This window comes from Bos javanicus, chromosome 12 (genome assembly GCF_032452875.1).
Source record: "Bos javanicus breed banteng chromosome 12, ARS-OSU_banteng_1.0, whole genome shotgun sequence".
Taxonomy (NCBI): Eukaryota; Metazoa; Chordata; class Mammalia; order Artiodactyla; family Bovidae; genus Bos; species Bos javanicus.
Genome location: NC_083879.1, coordinates 34,362,398 through 34,385,462, shown reverse-complemented (window position 1 = coordinate 34,385,462; position 23,065 = coordinate 34,362,398). Strand labels below are relative to the sequence as shown.

General features: G+C 45.9%; 1 protein-coding gene and 2 non-coding genes across 3 annotated transcripts in view; all 3 read right to left on the bottom strand.

The window, feature by feature from the left end:
- Nucleotides 1-23,065, bottom strand: part of MIPEP (mitochondrial intermediate peptidase) — an 83,939-nt gene that overhangs the window by 23,044 nt on the left and 37,830 nt on the right. The window contains exons 15-16 of the mRNA XM_061434952.1: nt 14,576-14,650; nt 11,491-11,610 (exon numbers count right to left, since the gene is read on the bottom strand). Of these exons, the coding sequence (XP_061290936.1) occupies nt 11,491-11,610; nt 14,576-14,650 (195 nt within the window). The remainder of the gene's footprint in view (nt 1-11,490; nt 11,611-14,575; nt 14,651-23,065) is intronic.
- LOC133258702 (small nucleolar RNA U2-30) lies at nt 8,499-8,570 on the bottom strand. The gene has a single exon (XR_009740154.1). It is a non-coding gene; the product is annotated as a small nucleolar RNA U2-30 (small nucleolar RNA).
- On the bottom strand, nt 8,731-8,810 carry LOC133258703 (small nucleolar RNA U2-19). Its single transcript, XR_009740155.1, has one exon. It is a non-coding gene; the product is annotated as a small nucleolar RNA U2-19 (small nucleolar RNA).

The window sequence follows — 23,065 nt, the reverse complement described above, 5'->3', positions numbered from 1 at the left end:
GCCAAAGCAATCTGGAAAAAGAAAAACAGACCTGGAGGAATCAGATTTCCTGACTTCAGACTACACTACAAAGCTACAGTCATCAGCTGGCACAAAAACAGAAATATAGATCAATGGAACAGGACAGAAGGGCCCCGAAATAATCCCAAGCACCAACGGTCAATTAATCCATGACCAAGGAGGCAAGACTACACGATGCTGTAAAGACAGTCTCTTCAACAAATAGTACTGGGAAAACTGGACGGCCACGTGTAAAAAAACGAAATGAGATCATTCCTTCACTCCATACACAAGAATAAGCTCAAAACAGATTAAAGACCTAAACACAAGAGTGGACACTACAAAACTCCTAGAGGAAAACACAGAAAGAACACTTTGACATAAAATAAGAGCAACATCTTTTTTTGATCCATCTCCCAGAATAGTGGAAATAAAAACAAAAATAAATGGGACCTACTCAAACTCAAAAGTTTTTGCACAGTAAAGGAAACAATAAACAAAACAAAAAAGACAACCCACAAATTGGGAGAAAATATTTGCCAATTTATGTGACCAATAAGGGATTATTCTCCAAAATTTACAAATAGCTCAAGACACTTAACAGCATCAAAAACAAACAACCCAATTAAAAAAAAAAAAAAAAAACACAAGTCCTAAACAGACATTTCTCTTAAGAAGACACACAAATGAACCAGAGGCACATGAAAAGATGTTTGACATCAATGATTATTAGAGAAATGCAAATAAAAACTATGAGACATTGCCTTACACCAGCCAGAATGGCCATCAGCAAAACATGCACAAACTACAAATGCTGGAGAGGGCATGGAGAGAAGCGAGAACCCTACACTGCTGGTGGGAATGAAAACTGGTGCAGCCACTGAGACAGCAGTATGGAGGTTCCGGAAAAAACTACCAACAGCCCCCACACGCCCCTGCAGTCCCACTCCTGGGCATACATCTGGAGAAAATCACGATCCAAAAGGATAGTGCACTCCAGTGTTCACTGCAGCACTGTTTACAACAGCCAAGACGTGGAAGCAACCTAAATGTCCATCAGCAGAGGAATGGATAAAAATGTGGTATATGTATGCAATGGAACACTACCCAGCCATTAAAAAGAGTGAAATGATGCCATTTGCAGCAACATGGATGGACCCAGAGATCATCATACTGAGTGAGGTCAGAGGAGAACTAGCATACGACATCCCTTATATATGGGATCTAAAAAGAAATGATACAAATGAACTTACTCACAAAACTAAAATAGACTCACAGACTTAGAGAACCAACTTACAGTTTCGGGGAAGGATGGGAAGAGGAAGGGATAGTTGGAGAGTCTGGAAAGGTCATGTACGTGCTGCTATACTGAAAGTGAATAAACAACAAAGACCTCCTGTACAGCACATGGAACTCTGCTCAACATTATGTGGCAGCCTGGTTGGGAGAGACGTATGGGGGAAATGGATACATGTACGGCTAAGTCCCTTTGCGGTCCACCTGAAACTACTGACAACATTGACTGGCTCTGCTGCTGCTGCTGCTAAGTCGCTTCAGTCATGTCCGACTCTGTGCGACCCCATAGACGGCAGCCCACCAGGCTCCCCCGTCCCTGGGATTCTCCAGGCAAGAACACTGGAGTGGGTTGCCATTTCCTTCTCCAATGCATGAAAGTGAAAAGTGAAAGGGAAGTCGCTCAGTCGTGTCCGACTCTTAGCGACCCATGGACTGCAGCCTACCAGGTTCCTCCGTCCATGGGATTTTCCAGGCAAGAGTACTGGAGTGGGGTGCCATTGCCTTCTCCGTGACTGGTTCTACCCCAATACAAAATTAAAAATTAAAAAAGTTCAAGCCACTGGACCAGTGAAGGACACAAGGGTCACAGAAATGTTGAAAAGGGGCAGCAAAAATATTACTTACATATGATGTGAGGTTTCATACATGTGTGTAAGTATGTATTCATACATAGAGTGGTATCTAGAAACCTTTACAATCCCGTGAACATGCATCAAGGACAGCAGGACGTTCATTAAGAACGTCAGCCACAACATCAACACGCCGAAGTGCTGATGATAAAGAGCTAGAAAAGGGGGGATCAAGGACAGCAGGACGTTCATTAAGAACGTCAGCCACAACATCAACACCCTGAAGTGCTGATGATAAAGAGCTAGAAAAGGGGGGAAGGCGAAGAGAGCCCCTCACCAGAGCAAGAAAAAAGCCCGTACAACAACAGGACATTAACAAGATACATGAGGCGCTTCTGAGAGGAAGACCATAAACAAAGACCACCGGTGTGACAGGAACAGGCAGATTCACGGAGGAAAAGTGGAGCAAGGCACCTATGTATAAAAACAGAAAAAAACAATCAAAAAACCCACAAAAGACAAAACCCCTCACAAATGATTATCCAGCCTTGGCAGGAGCCCTGAAAAGGAAACTCGGACACAAATCTTAGCATCTCACAAAGGAGACCTTTTCAAATCAGAGGGGGGTGTGGGTTTTTAAAAAACCAGTTAGAAAAAGTAACGTTGGTTCCTAATCTGGTGACTTACACCACCGGAAACTTAAACAGACAAAGATTTAAAAGTAACAAACAAGACCACAGAAATGCTAGAAGGAAATATGTGGAGGACCACGGATGAGAAGTGCCTCTACACCTGTGGAAAGAGGTTCCATTCTCCGGTGAGAGGGGGAGAACTACGTACCACGGGGCAGGGAGTCCCGCCTCTGGACAGGCCCAGAGCAGGGAAGATCGCCTGCAAACCCTCCGCATCTTTTGATTTCTGGTTACATGCACGTATGACATCCTCAAATGCAGTTAAAATGCAAGATTAGCATCAACTAACCTAACTCAGCCAGGGGCTTCTTACAGGGCTGGTGCTGCCCCCGAGACCCCAGGGCGCAGGTAGAAGGCCACCGGGAACAGCCCTCCGGATCCCGAGCTCCCTGCGTCCTGCCCATGCTCACCGTGGAGGAGAATCCACTTGGACAATCACCAGGGCGGAAGCTTCTGGAAACATAAACATCCTCAAATCTAAAAGACACGTGTATCATTTAAACAGAGTCTATCTGGTGAAGAAGAAATGAGTATCCTGGGTTTTTATTTCACTTGACCTAGCCTTTGTGAATCTGCAGTCAAAAAAAAAAAATTTTTTTTTTTTAAAGCATAGTACTATTCATGAAAACCAAGATGAGAATGAAAGTTGGTGACTTGGCTCCAAGGACTATGTTATAAAAAAAAACCGGGTAAGTCATGACTTCCTCATGTTTTAGATCAGTGAACTCTAGAGCTGCAGCTGTCCCACAAACTGAAACCATATAAATTTTTAGCAAATGAGTCAATCTTGAGATTAAAGTTTCAATTTATAACACTTCTGTGTTTTAGTTACAAAGTCATAAATAAATCTAGCATGACAGAGAAGGTAAATATTTTCTCAGTTGTTTATTCAACAAAAGAGGAAAGGAATTTAACATGCAATTAACTACTTAGGTTTTTCTAGATAGGCACCATATGGTCTTTGTATTCAAGAGAAAAAAAATAAATATTGTTCTGTTTAATCTAACATGTGCTTAGCAACGTCAAGTACGCCAAACTATGCCACCTGGGCATGCCTTCACCTCCCAGGAGACTGTTCTTGTTTGTTCAAGAGCCAAGGCGTAAGAATAGGAGGAAACATGACTACTTCCCCAGGGAAGAAACTCAAAGGAGAAAGGAGGATTTCTAGCAAACAGTTGAAGCTAGAGTCTCTGGAAAGGGACTGACGAACTTTGAACCACCCTGGGGTCTAGTTCTACTGTTTTAATAGACGGTATTTTTTTTTTTTAAACACACTGAAAGAAAGAAACCTTTATGCCATTCCCTGAGCCAACATCTGAGTGTGAGGGAAGAAGAAGAGCCAAGGTCAAAAGCAGACCTCAGATCTATATATAAAAGCTCTCACCTGATCAAGCTCTCTCACCAGGCTTCCTTTAAAAATAACAGATCGGGAAATACCTGCCATTTTAATTTAGATGGTAGAAATCATTTAATAGACACATTTCCTTATCTTAGTGTTTTATCAGTTAATTTAAAATTAGACCTTTTCAAATAAAACCATCAATGCTGGACACCACATAAAGTCAGTAAGCTATGATACAATTTTATACAAAGTGAACTAAACTTGTGATATCTCTGATGAAAACCTCTGAAAGATATAGTCAAAAGTAGAGCTATAAAAACCTAATTCTTCATCTGCTTGAATGCACAAATGTCACATATCTATATGGATTTCTATACTTCAGTTCAGTTCAGATCAGTCACTCAGTCACTTCTGACTCTTTGCAACTCCATGGAATGCGACACAGCAGGACTCTCTGTCCATCAACAACTCCTGGAGTTTACTCAAACTCACGTCCCTCTAGGTGGTGATGCCATCCAACCATCGCATCCTCTGACGTCCCCTTCTCCTCTTGCCTTCAATCTTTCCCAGCATCAGGGTCTTTCCAACAAGTCAGTTCTTTGCATCATGTGGACAAAGTATTGGGAATTTCAGCTTCAACATCAGTCCTTCCAATGACTATTCAGGACTGATTTCCTTTAGGATGGACTGGTTGGATCTCCTTGCAGTCCAAGGGACTCTCAAGAGTCTTCTCCAACATCACAGTTCAAAAGCATCAATTCTTCGGCACTCAGCTTTTTTATAGTTCAACTCTCACATCCATACATGACTACTGGAAAAGCTATAGCTTTGACTAGACGGACTTTGTTGACAAAGTAATGTCTCTGCTTTTTAATACGCTGTCAAGCTTGGTCATAACCTTTCTTCCAAGGAGCAAGCATCTTTTAATTTCATGGCTGCAGTCATCATCTGCAGTGATTTTGGAGCCCTCCCCCAAAATAAACTCTCTCTGTTTACACTGTTTCCCCAACTATTTGCCACGAAGTGATGGGACCAGATGCCATGATCTTAGTTTTCTGAATGTTGAGTTTTAAGCCAACTCTTTAATAAACTCTCTTCTTTCACTTTCATCAAGAGGCTCTTTAGTTCTTCTTCCCTTTCTGCCATAAGTGTGGTGTCATCTGCATATCTGAGGTTATTGATATTTCTCCCGCCAATCTTGATTCCAGCTCATGCTTCATCCAGTCCAGTATTTCTCATGATGTACTCTGCATATAAGTTAAATAAGCAGGGTGACAATATATAGCCTTATACTCCTTTCCTGATTTGGAACCAGTCTGTTGTTCCATGTCCAGTTCTAACTGTTGCTTCTTGACCTGCATACAGGTTTCTTAAGAGGCAGGTCAGGTGGTCTGGTATTCCCATCTCTTTCAGAATTTTCCACAGTTTATTGTGATCCACACAGTCAAAGGCTTTGGTATGACCAATAAAACAGAAGTAGATGTTTTTCTGGAACTCTCTTGCTTTTTCTATGATCCAACAGATGTTGGCAATTTGATCTCTGGTTTCTCTACCTTTTCTAAATACAGCTTGAACATCTGGAATTTCACAGTTCATGTACTGTTGAAGCCTGGCTTGGAGAATTTTGAGCATTACTTTACTAGCGTGTGAGATGAGTGCAATTGTGCAGTAATAGTGGTTTCACTAGACCATTTCAATTTCAGTCTGAAGTTGGCAATAAGGAGTTCATAATCTGAGCTACAGTCAGCTCCTGGTCCTGTTTTTGCTGACTGTATAGAGCGTCTCCATCTTTGGCTGCAAACAATATAATCGATCTGGTTTCAGTGCTGACCACCTGGTGATGTCCATGTGTAGTCTTCTCTGTGCTGTTGGAAGAGGGTGTTTGCTATGACCAGTGTTTCTCTTGGCAAAACTCTACTAGCCTTTGCCCTGCTTCATTCTGTACTCCAAGGCCAAATCTGCCTGTTATTCCAGGTATTTCTTCACTTCCTACTTTTGCATTCAGTCCCTTATAATGAAAAGAACATCTTTTTTGGGTATTAGTTCTAGAAGGTCTTATAGGTCTTCATAGAACCATTCAACTTTAGCTTCTTCAGTGTTACTGGTCAGGGCATAGACCTGGATTACTGTGATATTGAACGGTTTGCCTTGGATACGAACAGAGATCATTCTGTTGTTTTTGAGACTGCATCCAAGTACTGCATTTTGGACTCTTTTGTTGACCATGATGGCACTCCATTTCTTCTAAGGGATTCTTGCCCACAGTAGTAGATATAATGGTCATCTGAATTAAATTCACCCATTCCAGTCCATTTTAGTTCGCTGATTCCTAAAATGCTGTTGTTCACTCTTGCCATCTCCTGTTGACCACTTCCAATTTGCCTTGATTCATGGACCTAACATTCCAGGTTCCTATGCAATATTGCTCTTTATAGCATTGGACTTTACTTCCATCACCAGTCACATCCACAACTGGGTACTGTTTTTGCGTTGGCTCCGTCTCTTCATTCTTTCTGGAGTTATTCCTCCACTGATCTCCAGTAGCATATTGGGCACCTACTGACCTGGGGAGTTCATCTTTCAGTGTCATACCTTTTTGTCTTTTCATGCTGTTCATGGGGTTCTCAAGGCAAGAATACTGAAGTGGTTTGCCATTCCCTTCTCCAGTGGACCACGTTTTGTCAGACCTCTCCACCATGACCCATCCATCTTGGGGGACCCTACAGGGCATGGCTCATAGTTTCATTGAATTAGACAAGGCTGTGGTCCATGTGATCAGATTGGTTAGTTTTTTGTGATTGTGGTTTTCAGTCTGTCTGCCCTCTGATGGAGAAGGATGTCTATACACACTCACATATCTATTTTGGAGAAAGAAGTTTTTCAAAAGTGATATCAAGTGAACAAGACAGCAAACAAGCTCTAATGAAAATGCAGTCCCATGGATGGGAGCAGGGGCATCTTCCTCATGCGGGTGTGTCTGTGACCTTCCTTCTGAAACTAGAAAACCAACCAGAGCACTACACTGCTTGCAAGCACACAAGCCCGGTGCGCCCACCCCCTCCACTCACCGCCCGCTGCCGCTGGCCCCAGCTCTGTGTGGTCAGGCGGCCTGAAGGAGAGCGGGCCGGGGAGAGCACACTGGATGAAGACTGGCTCACAGCTGGCCGTGCTCCACCCTGACCTGTGGATCGACGGCCCTGCTCCTTTGCACTTAGAATCGCAATGGCAGCGACACAGGTTAAGAATCTGCTTGGAACTTGAGCAGCTAATGGACAGGAAGCCCTCAGGTCCTGTGTGACTCGTCTGCTGAGAATGTACCTACTAAGAACACAAATCTATGGTAGATGTCCTACAAGCAATGCTCCCAGCTACCTAATCCTAAAAACAGAGTAGGTGCTACTCTCTAGTAGTAGAAACGGAACAGAAAACACATTTAAAATCTCAGTTTTTGCTGGTACTTGAAAAAAGCTGTTTCAATGAGAAGACAGGCCGACAGGGTGGGCTATCCCACACCTTCCTCATCTCACCCAGCAGGCTCTCCGCTCACAGCATCCTCTGTGCAGGCGTGCGCCTCCCTCTCCTACATGGCTCCCCAGCCCTGCCTCCTGCCTGCAGCCTCAGGTCCCACATCTGCTCACAGGCATCGTCCGCTCAGCCTGAACTGGCCCCCTGCACCCGTCCCCACATTGCACCCCTCCTCCAAGTGGCCCCTTCCAACACGGGGACCACCCCTCCCGGCTTACACAGCACCAGCGCCCAGTGGGGTCTGTCTGCCCAGTCCACCCCCAGGTCACGGGCACCTTCCACACTGGTCCTCAGCCTGCCTGCTCCCTCTGCCCGCTAGCAGTGTGGTCCCCACGGGGAAACAACTTCCCTACGGGTTGCCCAAGCCCATTCTTCACCTCACACGCTGCAGCCAAAACAGCCCGTTCCCACTTCAAGACACGGTCTGCACATGAAGAACGCCCTTCCATATTCTGCTGAGTGACCCGTTTACTAACTGCATGGCTGCTGATCATTCTTAGGAACGCTCATGAGAAAGCATCCCTAAGACTTCGGTGCACCCCTCCTTGCACCAGGGGTAAGACTACCTGAATTTGGGGCTCACTATTCACTTTTTTTTATAGTTCTACTGGTCTCGGCACATGGGACCTGAGATCACGCTTTCTCTGAGGTCCATAAAGGAGCTGAGCCTCCGGATCACTTTTACAGACATCATACCACAGTCAACGCCAGGCACCGTCCTCACAGACGATGCCACACCACAGTCAACAAACCGGGCACCATCCTCACAAACTGGGCACCATCCTCACAAATGACGTCACACCGCAGTCAACACCGGGCACCATCCTCACAGACGAGGCCACACCCCGGTCAACACCAGGCAGTGGTGAACACCGAGAAGCACAGACAACACCTGTGGTTCGTATGTGCCCGACAGGTGAGAGTCAGCTGGCTCTGGACTCGCTCTGCTCCTCACCTCCGTCAACCCCAAGGTTACTCTAGGGGGCACAGCACATGTCTGGCCTCTTGCACATTCACAGCACTTTAAAAAATATTTATTTTCCAAATGGTATATATTTTTTTTTCTTTTAATTCTGAGCTCAGATCAAGTGTAGAAACCTTCATAGTTATATAAAGTTCTGCAGTAAAATCTTTTCATCATTGCTCAGAATTGATCAGCCTTTCATACAAGCACACCCACAACCAACTCTCACTTACCCACCAATAAGCCCCTTAATTATCCAGTCACCTACACACACACACACACGCACGCACGCACGCACGCACCCACCCCTTCATACCCCTTATTTTAAATTATTCTTTTGCTTCTCAGAACTACAGAGATCATGCATCAGATACACTGGGTGGTCTTCTGATGCTCAGATTTGGCTACTTTCATCACTGATCCACTTCAGTAAGAGCAGATCTCAGAGACAAATGGTATATTTTATGTCGCCTGTTTTTTTAAAACCACAATAACAATTTAGAAAGCAAAAAAATCTTTTTCCAGTTACAATGCTGAAAACCTCTATGCCAACCTGTAGCTTCTTACTTGTTTTCACCTGTTTATTGAACAGAAGACTCAGGTCCTCATGCAGTGGACACAGTCTTCCGTGCCGTATGCATGACACCAGAGTCCAAACAGGAACAAAAAGGAGCGCTCAGATAGACTCTCTCTCCCAAATTTAAGCCTCCACTCCTCATATCTGGGTCTTTAACCCACTTTACTTTAGTTAAAGTAGAACTAAACTACTTTAGTAGAAGGGGACAGATCCAGGTTTCATCTCTTCCCGGTGGATGATTTATCGGGACATCACCACTGAAACTGAGCAGTCCCTTCTCGGCCCTCACAGCTGCAGGGCTGTTGGCTGATGGTCAGGAGGCCATAAACGCACCGAGCCTGCCTGCAGTGCTGGGCTTGGCTCCACCATTCTGTGCCCCCTGTACCCCCACAGCATTGCTACCCGGTCCTAAATCCTCCAGCTTCCTGGTTAGTGGTCCCGAATGGACAAGCCCACCCTTCTGTCACTGTTCTTGAGCCATCAGCTTCCACAGGAGATCATAGTCAGCCCATTAGAGTCAAGCCAACAAGTGAGGACATTACATTAAGTGTACAGATTGGAGAAAAATCGGTATTTTTGTATCAGATCTTTCCTTCTGTAAATATGTTTCAGCCCTTCATTTACTTAGGACACTGAAATTAAACACAACATACTTATTGAACAAGGTGCTTTGGGGGCGTCCCTGGTGGGTTCGGTGGTGAAGAGTACACCTGCCAGTGCAGGAGACGCAGGTCGACCCTCGATCCGGGAAGATCCTACGTGCCACGCAGCAGCTGAGCCCACGCCCCACAACTACCGCGCCTGCGCTCTAGAGCCCGGGAGCCACAACTACCGCGCCTGCGCCCTAGAGCCCGTGTTCACAAGAGAAGCCACCGCAGTGAGAAGCCTGTGCACTGCAACCAGAGAAGAGCCCACAGCAACAAAGACCCAGCACCATCCCCCCCCAAAAATCGGGCACTGTCCTCACAGAGGAGGTAATCTTTCCTTCTGTAAATATCAAATAAATATAAAAAAAAATATTAAAAAATCAAAACTAGACAGACCAGTTTTGATAGGTACCTTCTACTTTTTCTTGCTGTAATACCATATTTACAGTTTTTTGGTTTGTTGCTGGTAAACAGAGATGGGTTAAATTTTTATATATTACTTATCCCAAAAAGGTGCTAACTTTTGTTATCCAAGTACATAATAGTACACAGCACTGGAACAATAAATTTTATATATGTGTGTACACACACATACACTGAAACAATAAATTATACATATGTGTGTACACACACACGGTACCGTGACCAGCACTGTGTGCCTCGGACATGTCATGAAGCTTCTAAGCCAATCAAATGCTGCAGATGGGAGTCTCATGAAGACGAAACCTCCGGTGACTCTGCTTATCTGGTAAAGATGAGCACCCCCCACCCCCCCAGTTTGAGCGTGAGGACCTGATGATCTAGCGGATGGTCACAGTTTCCTGACTAACGCAAACTCTCAGAGCAACACATGCTGGCACTCAACCCCGCAACAAATGAAACCACATTTGTTTGGCATTTTCCAGTTTACAGAGCACTTTCCAATGAGCTTTCTCTCTCTAAGAAGGCAAAGCTGGGCCTTCTGGTGGTCACCACGTCACCTGGACAGGGCTGTCTGCCTGAGGACAAGACAACTCTGGAGAAAAGAGATGAGACATAAAAGGAGGAGAAACCTTCTAAAACCACATGCAGAAACTCATTCAACTCGGCTAACTGGCAACCAGGCCGACCAACCCCTGCACCTTGCAGTGTGGGACTTAATACACACTCATTCTGCTGAAGCCACTAGGAGTCGGGCTCCCACTGCTTGCCCTGAGGCCCCGACTAGTACACGCCAGTCTCATGCCAGGGCCCTGAGCACTCCTCCCTACCCCAGCTTCCTAAGGAACCCGAGAGATGAGAACACACGGCTGCCGGGCTGGGTCTGTGCCCTAGCAGCATGGCTCACCCCCCCATGCTCTCAGACAAGACAGGTCACGTGCATGAGCCTCAGGTGTGCCCCCAAAGGTGGGGAAGCCATCCCATTCACAGGGCTGCTGGGAGAGTCAGGAGTTGTGCGCCAAGCAGCTGGACGGAGTCTGGCACCCAGTCCTCAGTGAACAGGAGAGATGTGCCTGCTCTCCACGCAACAGAGCACGAACCACGCCCCTCCAACTCCTGCCACCAGCGTGGATTTCTCTGCAGTGACAATGGTTGGGGAGCAGGCACTGCCGTCATCTTACACCAGTAGTTTTCTCATCATAGAAAAATAACAACAACAAAAAAAACCAGAGACGAACTCCCGTGGCCTTTTTCACCCCCACCTTCCCAAGAGGAACGCTGCTGGCAGGAGGACAATGAGCACATGTCAAGGACAGCTGTGGGCCGTAAGTGACCAGGCATTCCCGACACCCGCCCCGCGGGAAGCCTCCACGCCAAGCAGAGCCGTTCAGGTTCACAGCCCCCCACTCGATACCTGTGCCCGCTCAATGGCACACACAGGGCACACGCCAGACTCACAGTGTTGGGGACGTAGGGCAGGCCGTAGAAGCGTTCCTGCGTGTCCCTGAGGATGTCTGTGGTCGAACTCCGGAGTGGGTGCTTCCCGTGGTAGATCTGGTCCAGGGCGGCGTAGAAGACCTGAGGGGTGCAGGCGCAGTTCAGTCTGGGCACCACGAACATCCACCGCGCGGCAGCCGAGCTATGAGGGGTGCGCAGCACAACAGCCAGGGGCCGCAGTGGGGCACGTGCTCATCAGTGTCGTGGACTGAGGGTATTCTGCATGTCATACCACATCAGTGATGAAAAGGGACGCTCTCAACCTCCTCACGATTAAGAATATCAAAAAATCCTGAGCTCTGTTTATAAGGTACTTTTTGTATAGTATAGCAAATTAAATTTGTGACTGCAAAACTCTACATAGTTTTGGAAACATATTTATAGCTGGAAACATGAAAAATTCTCTTTGGCTTCTTCCTGGAATCCTGATATAATTGAGTGAGAGAAATGACAGGGTGAGGACCTATTTTGGTGACGAGAGGTGGCGGGGCGGGGCGGGTGAGGGAGGAGGAAGCGGCTGTCACAAAGGATGGAGGAGCAGCTGCAGGAGTGTCTGGGGCCAGGACCAGGCCGACCCCACCCCGGGGTCCGGGCACACAGGACACAGCTGCCGGGCGGGGCCACACTGGCTTAAGGAGGTGACCAGTAGGGAAGGCTCGCTTCCCGCCAGGAGAGGACAGAGGCCACTGAAACCCGATAGGAGAACAAAGCCAAACTGCTGCTTGTTTACCAAGTTCTGAAACTGAATTTTGTACAAAAAATCTAAAGTGCTTTTTCTCTGCAACATTTAACTTGAATATTAAACACTGATGGAAGTTTACCTGAAGCAAACAAGTAGAAAATGTTTTATTTTCAAAGGAAAAAAATCCTGTCATGCAATTATGCTTCTGATATGTATCTTTCTGATTCAAAATTGGAATCTGCAGAGAATGTGCAGCTGTTGACCTAAAAGCAGTGAGGATCAGTTTGGATAAAAGAAAAAAGTTAAATGACCTCTAACTTCTGGCTTCATCTAGATATAGAATTATGGCTCTAAATTATAAAGTCAAGTTTAAACCTTCCCTGGAAAAACACAGACATTTCTTAAGATAAATATTGCTTTGCTCTAACTGGCAACTTAAACATATACTAAATACAGCTCTTTCCATTCCATATTCTATGAAGAGTAACAATGCACAGAGAGACTCAGAGGGGCCCACATTATTGATCCACATTCATATTCCAACAGAATAAACCATTAGAAATTGAAATTCTTAAATTCTAACTTCAACTGCAGTGGGTTTTTCTGGCCCAATCTACAAACAAATTGGAATTCAAAAGTTTTGTTTCTTCAATTATGCCTTTCACAAACGAAAGACATAAGCATGGAATGACGTTTTTTAAAAACTATAAAAACAGCAAAATAAATTTAGTGTGCATATGTTTCATACTCATTTGCTGATGAAGCAAACAAGGCCGAGCTATGAGCCCATAAGGGGATCCTGTGTGTCTGGGACCAAGAACCTCGGAGCCCCCCAAAACAGGGGCTGTTGTTAAAGTAATGCACAGAAAGAAAAGCACAACTTAAAAAGCACTATAAGCTACTCCCTTAGAGCCCTAAGACAGTTCGTGTCCTCTTCCCTGGGCTGTCCTGCTGCTCAGGGTCGGCAAGGCCTGTCCCTGCTGCTCAGGGACAGACAGGGGACAGGAGAGCAGTGAGAGGCCCTCAGGGTGGGGACTTCCTCCCCTCTTCCTCCTTCTCCAGCCCTCAGCACCCCTCCTCTTCCTCTCTCTTCTTGTTCTTTCTGGAGGATGGGAGATTGTACAAAATGTTGGTTTTCTCTTTTAAAAGAAAATCACTGGAACAAGTGTTGCAAAGGAGGCCAGGACACTGCCTTTTAAAAGGTTGGATGCCCATGACAAACCCATGTAAATCAAAAGACTGTTGCCAACTAATGTAAACCTTTCAAATAATTCAGAAATCCTTTTCCAAATAGATATGATACAAATAGACACTGAATAATGTACATCCATGGTTTCGTCTATAGCAACAGCATCTTCACTGAAATGTATGTTTTAAGGTCCAAAAAAACAAAGCTCATTCATTACTTTCTAGGGACTAAATTTGACACAACTATAAAGCAATTCATAGTGACGACACTTTTAAGTAGGTACTGGATCATTATAAAGTGAATATTGCCTGAGATGAGAGAAGGGCATTTTGGTTGTGTTCACATAACTCTCAAGATTTGATGAAGAGGGAGAATTCTATAAACAATCTCAAAAATTACAAACACCCAAGGCATCTGGGATCACGTAGACCTGACGTCCAAACGGTTTACAGGGTGTCTCCAGGCTTTATCTGGAAACTTGCAACACTGGCTTCAAATTTTATAAAAAAACTAACACCTCTTACTTTTGAAACTTCTCATCTAAAAACAAACATTTTTGAGAAAAACACAAAGTGAGTGAATTTATGGCAGTCCAGTAGGGCTCTGTACTTTCAGAGCCATGGGCTTGGGTTCAATTCCTGGTCAGGGAACCTAGATCCCACAAACTGCAAGGTATAGCCAACAAAAATCAATAAATCACAGTAAAAAGAGATATAGTGAACAAAGAGATCTAACTTGGTTTGCTGAAATGCACCAAGTTTTTGTTGTTTTCTTTTCTCATTTATGTATTAATCAAGGCATTTTTTTTTTAAGCACACACCTCAGACAGTGTCAGCCAATAAATCTTTTCCTATTTGTGACTTTTACTAATAAAAATATGTCTGCCTGTAAAAAAAAAAAAAAAAAAGTTCTTCTCCACTCAGGAGAAGTCACATAACTTTTCCATGCTTTGATTTTCCACTGAAATTGGGAAATAACCTTATTTGACTACCACTTCCTAAGGACGGTTGGAGGACCAAATGAGTCAAGGTCAATCAAGTTCTTTGAACTCAGATGAAAGATCTTTTGGAAGCATAATTATTATAATAAATGGGTAGCACTGGCAAGAATTTCAAGTCGTACATTTATTCTGAATAATGACCCTGGAAAACTTCAGAACAAAGGCACACACCCACCTGAAGCTGCATGTCCGCTGCGGCACAGACCTTTTTAGATTCACAAAGACGAGACACCATATTTCTGGGCAGCGACTGAAAAAACAAAAAAATATATGTACATGAGTAAATTGCGTAATAAGTCATTACACTATGAACTTCTGAGGCAGGGAAGTTAAGAGTAACATCAAATTTAGAAAAACAACTTCATTATGGTTTAAAAATAACAACTTTGAAATATTTTTGTGGACAAGATAAAGAATGAATACACTCCACTGAATTTCAAAAAATCGTAACTGTCAAACAGACATTTGTACATGAAAATATAGGATTGTAGGGAAATAAGACATTGGCACTGATCTTTAAAAATCTAGTTAAAACCTTAGGAAAAGTTACTGCTTTTTCCGTTCCTGTGTTAGCAATGAAAGCCCGCTCAAGTGCTCCGTTGACCTTTAAGAGCATATGGAGAAGACTCTTCAGAGTCCCTTGGACTGCAAGGAGATCCAACCAGTCTATCCTATAGAAAATCAGTCCTGAATATTCATTGGAAGGACTGATGCTGAAGCTGAAGCTCCAATACTTTGGCCACCTGATGTGAAGAACTGACTCACTGGAAAAGACCCTGATGCTGGGAAAGACTGAAGGCAGGAGGAGAAGGGGACCACAGAGGATGAGATGGTTGGATGGCATCACTGACTCAATGGACATGAGTTTGAGTAAACTCTGGGAGTTGGTGATGGACAGGGAAGCCTGGCGTGCTGCAGTCCACGGGGTTGCAAAGAGTCAGACACGACTGAGTGACTGAAGTGAACTGAATGACTGACAACAGGAATCAAAGATGACAGACCCAAGGGATAAGTCCAGGCCTGTGGAGCTGGCCAGAACTGGAGCCGAACTGACAGCCCAACAAATGACCACATAATGAACTGCATCTTTTTAAATTTTCCAACCTGCAAAAATTGCAGGGCCTGGAAACTCAGTATAATTAACGTCCCTACACAATTTAGGGCATCCTCTTGGGGCCTTTCATAAACATAAACATAAAGGGTGCTGCAGTCGTGTCCGACTCGGCACGACCCCATAGACGGCAGCCCACCAGGCTCCCCGTCCCTGGGAGTCTCCAGGCAAGAACACTGGAGTGGGCTGCCATTTCCTTCTCCAGTGCATGAAAGTGAAAAGTGAAAGTGAAGTCGCTCAGTCGTGTCCGACTCTAGCGACCCCATGGACTGCAGCCCACCAGGCTCCTCCGTCCATGGGATTTTCCAGGCAAGAGTACCGGAGTGGGGTGCCATTGCCTTCTCCTCTTGGGGCTTAGTTTGGCCTAATCGTAGAACATTGCATATTCTCTTAGAAATAAACAAGTAATAGTTGAAGAAGTAGTTTGGTCAACTAGTCTACTTTAAAATCACCAATACTGGTGTTTATTGAAGACAGCTGCCATTTTATACAACTCTATTTATAATCTAAATTAAATTAAAAGCCCTTCTAAAGAGAAATAAATTATGTAAGAGACTTGTGGCAGGTGACTGACTGTGGCTATTGAGACGAACCACCCGTGAGTGGTAACGTGATCTGTCTGCTGGCAGGGGAGTAGGCCCCGCCCTGCGTGTGTGCATGTGTGTGCACACTGCATCTCTACATCCATACAGATGTCTCTCCAGGGTCCAGGGAAGGACTGGCCCACAGCAGACACTCAGGACACACCTCAGGACAGGTGAACAAACACAAGTACGGCCGTGACTGCTGCAGTGTGGGATGAAGACTTCAGGAGTGAAGACGAAGCCTGGGGGAAGCTTCAGAGTGTAACTTCAGTGCAAGGAAAGGTCCTGGGTTTTCCCAACCTAAGCCAAGAGTTTCCTCCAAACAGCATCTTAAGATGTTGAGGTTTAGAGACGTCAGACACGCGAGTGGCTTGCATCGAGAAGCTCTTGTCTCTTGACCCTTTCTTTATATCACGTGGACGGGACGGCTGCTGTACTTGGGTTTCTCCAGATTCACAAAGCTTTAATGGTCTTATTTTCATATTAAAAAACAGTGTTTGAGGAAGGACGGCATTGTCTCATTCATCAACAAACAATGGAAACTCCTGCGGGCAAGCGCGGCTTCCAGCCTGAGGGACAGAAAGTGTGTGTGTGGTTGGGGGGAGGGTGTGTGTGGAGTCCCAGCAGACCACCCGTGTGTGGACCAGAAACAGTTGGAGCTGCATGGGCTCCGGGAGGGAAACCAAGCGCAGGGCTCACGGCCCCCACGTGGAGCAGCCTGAAGGGACATAGGGCAGAGTGGGACCTGCAACACAAACAGGCGAGAGGCGGACGAGAGGGCTGGGGTTAGGGCAACCCTCATCTGTTTCAATAATTCAATATGAACCCCTCGACAATTATCTTTGTCCTTTGTTATTTAAAAATAATAGTGCTGAGATCCGGCTCTGCGTGACTCCGATAGTGTCAATGCAGCCTGCTGGCAGTCAGCGCCAAGGCTGGGGTGTTCACCGAGATCCCAGGGCCCACAGGGGCCGAGTTCCGTTCGGTTTAACAGCTTCCTCCAAATGCCTGGCTCAGACATACGTTCCGGAGCCCAAGGGTGACCGCAGGGCACTCAGCCATCACAGACAGTGATGGGTCGGTTCTTGGAAACACATCCACACCCGTGTCAGAACCTGTATTTTAACCAGATCGCAGGTATTTCATGCATATTACAGTGTGAGATGCCCTTGAGAAACCCAGGTGAAGGTGAGCAAAATGAAACCGTCTGGACCTCACGAGCTGAACCACCGTGGGAAGGCAGAGCCTGGGGTGAGGCAGGGGCGGCTGCGCTGGGGCCGGTGTCTTCCGTGGCTGCGTGTTTGTTTCCGACGGCAGGTATGGCTCTGGGTGTCCTGCTTTCTCACTTGTAAGATGAGGATTAAAAAAAAAAAAAAAGAAAACCACTGCAAAAAATGACTAAAGATTCAGTGAGTGAAAAGTGAAAGTCGCTCAGTCGTGTCCGACTCTCTGCGACCTCATGGACTAGTCCATGGGATTCTCCAGGCCAGAATACTGAAGCGGGTAGCCTTTCCCTTCTCCAGGGGATCTTCCCAACCCAGGGATCGAACCCAGGTCTCCCTCATTGCAAGCAATTCCTTACCAATGAGCTATCAGGGAAGCCCAATGATTCAGTGAGGTAACAGCTATTCCACTGATGAAAAGTATAGACTACCTGGAAGAAACTCCCTCCCTCCAGGCAGCTCGAGTGTCTTCTTAACACTGCCAAAGGGGACCAGACAGGCAGGCCTGGCGGCCTCAGGGGGATGGCCCCCTCTTCCCTCTTCAGTGTCCAGGACTGGACGACAGCATCCCAGCTGCACAGAGCCTGTGGGCCCCAGCGAGGGAAGAGGCAGCTCACTTGCACTCTAGGAATGAACAGAGCTGCACCATCTGCGCCCGCACACAGGAACAGAAACATGAAAATAATACTAGATTTCCCATTACATTCAGAAAGTACATTTTGGGGTAAGATTCTGAAATACTGTCAGAAGTGCAAGCGTGCTGGCAGACTCGGCCTGACTTGTGTCCTCTGGATGGTCCCCCGTGAGCCTGCCTTGTAAGCACGAAACCTCATAAATCTGCCAGGTATCTTTGCTCACGCGACAGCTCACCGGTCCGTCACATTACAAGTTCTGGCATCAAATTCTTACAGAGCCAAGTCATTGCGATTAAGTATCTGGCTTATTTATGAGCATTTAGAAAACATATTATGATAGAAGCTGCATAATATTCAAAGTGAAGACATCCTCTGCACAAACCCTTGTTTTCCTACCACCGACGACCCCTGGGAACACGCTGGGTCTAAAAACGCAGGCGTGTTGAGGCACGGGCACTCCCAACTGCAACAGGCCTTCAGGCGGCAGGCCGGACACTGAGGGGGCCACTGCCCAGAGTCAGCAGCCTCCACACGCAGCCGGGTCCCAGCTCCGTGCCAGGACCTTGGCATGTGTCTACGGCCAGGAAACGAGCCGATGCAGCGTCTCAAGTTGCCCGCTTTGCTACACTGCCGGGGCCCAAAGAGACTGAGTCTCAGTTCCAAACCCAGAGCAAAGGGCATCACCTCTTACTTGAATTCACTGGTGTTTTCTGACAAACTGAGATGATATACGAGGAGAGGACCTTTAGAAATGCTTACACAGCGTCAGCAACGGCCCAGAGGAACAGCCGCTGCAGCCACGTGGCTCTCACAAAGTCTGCGAGTCAACACGGAACACTGTGACGTGCAAGAGTCTAGCTTCCATTTTTTCTAAAAAAAATTCCAATTATACTTTGTTTTCAGTTTGCATATATTACTAAATTTGACTAGAACTTCTGATGTGAGTAGCGAGCTATTAGTTTTTACTTTCTGTTTACTTTATATAAAAGAGCAGAGAAGTCTCAGATGAGCGCTGACTGACCTAGGCCACCTGTGCGTGGCAGTGGGGCTGGGGTCAGACCCGTCTCTGCCCTCCGGTTCAATGGTCTTGTCTAGACATACCTGAGAAGCATTAAAGCTGAAAAGAAGAAACGTTTCAAAACAACTTAACTTGCCAAAAGGAATCCAGTTCTGACTGCTCTATAATTTTTACCTTCAGTCCGTGTTCACTTCTCCTGGGAGGATGACAAGAGAAGATTTATTACAAGGCGGTGTGACTCCCTGGAAACAGATCTGAGGCAGTTTTAGCCTCGGGCTGACTCACAAACGAAGGCAACAGGCTCAGGCTCGTGATGACGCAACACTCGACAGGCCACAATGCAACACCGGACCTGTACTCTGAGCAACAGAACGCAAGGGCCTGCATTTGTGAAGCGTGCTGTACCTGCACTCAGTAACACAACACAAGGGCCTGGATTTGTGAAACGTGCTGTGTAAGAAGCACAAACCGTCTCCTACGACATGAAGAGACTTTTAACTAGGGAAAACTGGAAAAAGAAAACACCCACAATGTTATCATCCTGGCTTGAGTATTACTGGGTGACCTCTGACAAATTACCTAACCTCAGTTTCTACAAAGCATGGATAAACTATGTGCCACCTACTTCACCCATTGCTGGACAAATTAAATAAGAAAAAAACCACAAAATAATGTTAATTATTTACTGCTTGATAAATATTTTGTGAGAAAGAAAACTAGAGCAAGAAACGTTTCAGTGCGGCTAACAGACAAAATTATGGGAAAAGTGTAGCTTCTCTTGAATTGACAACATCTCTGGTGATCAGGTATATGGCTGGAGGTTACAAAGCCACCAGAAAAGAAAGAAGACACTCTAAGACAAGAAGCAGTATGAAGATCAAGAGGCTAACACCTGAGGAAGAAAGGAATGGCTCAACTCTATGCGTCCAACAAAATATTCCCCAATAGAGCAAAAGTCAATGAAATTACTTGTAGGGCACTGACACTACTCTGTGTACACCGTAACGCCAGACACACGTCATTATACATTTGTCCAGACCCACAGAACAGACACCGTGGACTCGGGGAGACAGTGACGTGCCTGGGTAATCATCCCACCTCTCCACGCCCCTTACCGCATGGGGATGCTGACCACCATGGGGAGGCTGTGCCTGAGTCGGGACAGGGGTGGCAAGTCTGTACACTTTCCCCTCAATTTTGCTGTGAACCTAAAATTGCTTTAAATAAAGTCTCAATAGTTAAAAATAAAAGAGATAAAACCAAGAGGAAAAATGATATAAGCTGCATCCTAGTGGAAGCCTTCCTTCCATCTCTCAGTCTTTTGCTAGGTCACAGAAGTTAGCCATCAAAAATCTAAACAGCACAACTGAAAGGAGAACTTAACAGAAGGGCATGAAACCCCAAGCTCAACAGTTAGAAAATACACAGTGTCCTCAAGCACAAACAAAACATTTCAGAAATGGATGACACACTGGGCCATAAAGTATCAATAAAATGTAAAAATCAATACCAGTTACACTAATTGGATATCAATAATAAAAAGACTGGGCTTCCCAGGTAGCTCAGTGGTAAAGAACTTGCCTGCCAATGCAGGAAACACAAAGATGTGGGTTTGATCCCTGGGTCGGGAAGATCCCCTGGAGAAGGAAATGCCAGCCCACTCCAGCATTCCTGCCTGGACAATCCCAGACAGAGGAGCCTGGCGGGCTGCAGTCCGTGGGGTCACAAAGAGTTGGACAAAACTGAGCACAGACACAGTGACAAAAAAAAAAAAAAAACTCCTCTGCAAAGATTTAAAAAATTTAAACTACACTTTGAAACAACCAAGAGAGGAAATTACAGTGGAAACAAGCAACATTTGAAATATTTTGTATGAAAATCATGGCATGCAGCCAAAATACTGCGTCAGTTCAGTTCAGTTCAGTCGCTCAGTCGTGTCCGACTCTTTGTAACCCCATGAATCGCAGCACGCCAGGCCTCCCTGTCCATTACCAACTCCCAGAGTTCACCCAGACTCACGTCCATCGAGTCAGTGATGCCATCCAGCCATCTCATCACATAGTTTAAATTTACAGCATTAAAGTGTAAACGCATGTCAGATAAAATCGAAACCTAGTCAGCTAAGTGTCCACCTTAAGAAACTGGGGGAAGAAGGGAGAGAATAATCATAAAAACAGAAACAGTAACTGAAGCAAACAAGACAGGGAGCGTAAACAAGGCGACTGTGAGCTCTCGGCAACGACTCCTGATACCAACAATGACACCAACCTTCTGCAAGATTAACAGAGAAGAAAACGAGAGGAGAGTATGAGGAATGAGGCAGACAGAAGCGCAGGACCTGAAGCATGAAAGAGGCTGTAAATAACTTTATGCCAATAAACTCGAAAACTTGGGTTAACAGACACATTTCTGGAAAATTACAAGTTAGCAAAGTTTACTTCAGAATTAAAGAAGGCCAAAGAGTCCTGTGACTATGAAGGAAATCAGTTATTTAAATCTTCCCACAGAGAAAATGACAGACCCTGAACAGTTTTATAGATGAATTCTGACCAAGTTTCACGAAACAGATTATTACTATTTCATAAAAGTGCCCGTAAGGAGGAGGAGGAGCTCTGCAGCCCGTCTTATGAAACGGGATCTACTTAATGCCCACACCATGAGAGTGAGAGGACCCAGAAAACCACAAGCCAATCCCTCACCAGACGCAGAAGATCCTCCAGACACAAAATACAAGCAAACCAAGCCAGTGCTGTGTTACAAGAAACAAGTAACAGTAAGTTAGGACCAGCATCATCTAGTCCTGGCATGTGTGTTACAATAAATAAGCTAGAACCAATGTCGCCCAGTCCTGGCATGTGAAGGGGGCCTAGCATTAATACCAACATTCATGACATACCTAGATAAACAGAAAAGAACCACCCAATTACCTCAAAAGAGGCAGAAAAATGCACTAACTGTTGGGCTTCCCTCATGGCTCGGTGGTAGAGAACCCGCCTGCCAAGGCAGGAGATGCAGGTTCGAGCCCTGATCCAGGAAGATCCTGTATGCCAAGGAGCAAATAAGCCTGCAGGCCACAACTACTGAGCCTGCACTCCAGAGCCCGGGAACCGCAACTCCTGAGCCCATGCACCTGGAGCCTGAGTTCCACAGCAAGAGAAGCCACCACAGTGAGAAGCCCCCGCACTGCAACTAGAAAGGAGTGGAGCCCCCCTCGCCACAACCAGAGAAAAGCCTGCACAGCAACGAAAACCCAGCACAGCCAAAAATAAGCGAACAAAATTATTTCTTAAAAAAGGTTCCACCAGGAAAGGCAAAGCAAAAAAAACCAAAAAACTTTCAGAGGCATCTCCTTTCCGATCCTTTCCAAGAAGAATCCACTGAACTGAAATCAGCTTTGCCTGTTTTCCCTCTACTGCTCCAGGTTATACTTTTTCTGAGACAATACAGGGCAGTTCTATCCTGTTCCTCTACATGGTGTCCTTCAAATATTGTAGGACAGACTGCAACTTCTTCTTCTGGTCTAAAACCTGATTCTTACATATTTCCTAAGAGGAAAGTTCTCAATTTTACACGAAGTGGCAGCCTCTTCTCAGGGTGCTTTCTAGGTCCCCTATGTTCCTGTCACCCCACGAGGAACAGAAGAGCCCCCGGAGCCTGAGATGCACTGAGGGGTACTGGGGGGAAGGGGACCAGACAGAGGGGTCAGGGAGGGGCAGGCCCTGCAGAGGGGCGGTGCGCTGCTGGGCTGCAGGGACAAGGACCCAGCTGCCCTCACTCCAGCTCCTGGCACGGAGCATGTAAACCCTGGGGACTACCGAGGGGAGTGAGTGGGCATCTGGGATTCACAGCGAGCCCCTTCACCTGCGGGGCAGCGAGGCTATGCTCTCGACGACCAGACTGCACCGTGACACCAGCAGCTCCAGCCTGACTAGCACTGACCTCTGGCTTCACGATTATTCCAAGACCCGGCCTCAAGAGCAGGAGGAGCCCCGCTTCTCCTACCAGTCAAGGCATCAGAGTAACTGCAGCTTGTTCTGCCTGAGTGTGAGCAGAAAACTAACACTGTCAGTAGGGAGAAGCTCCAGCCCCATCTC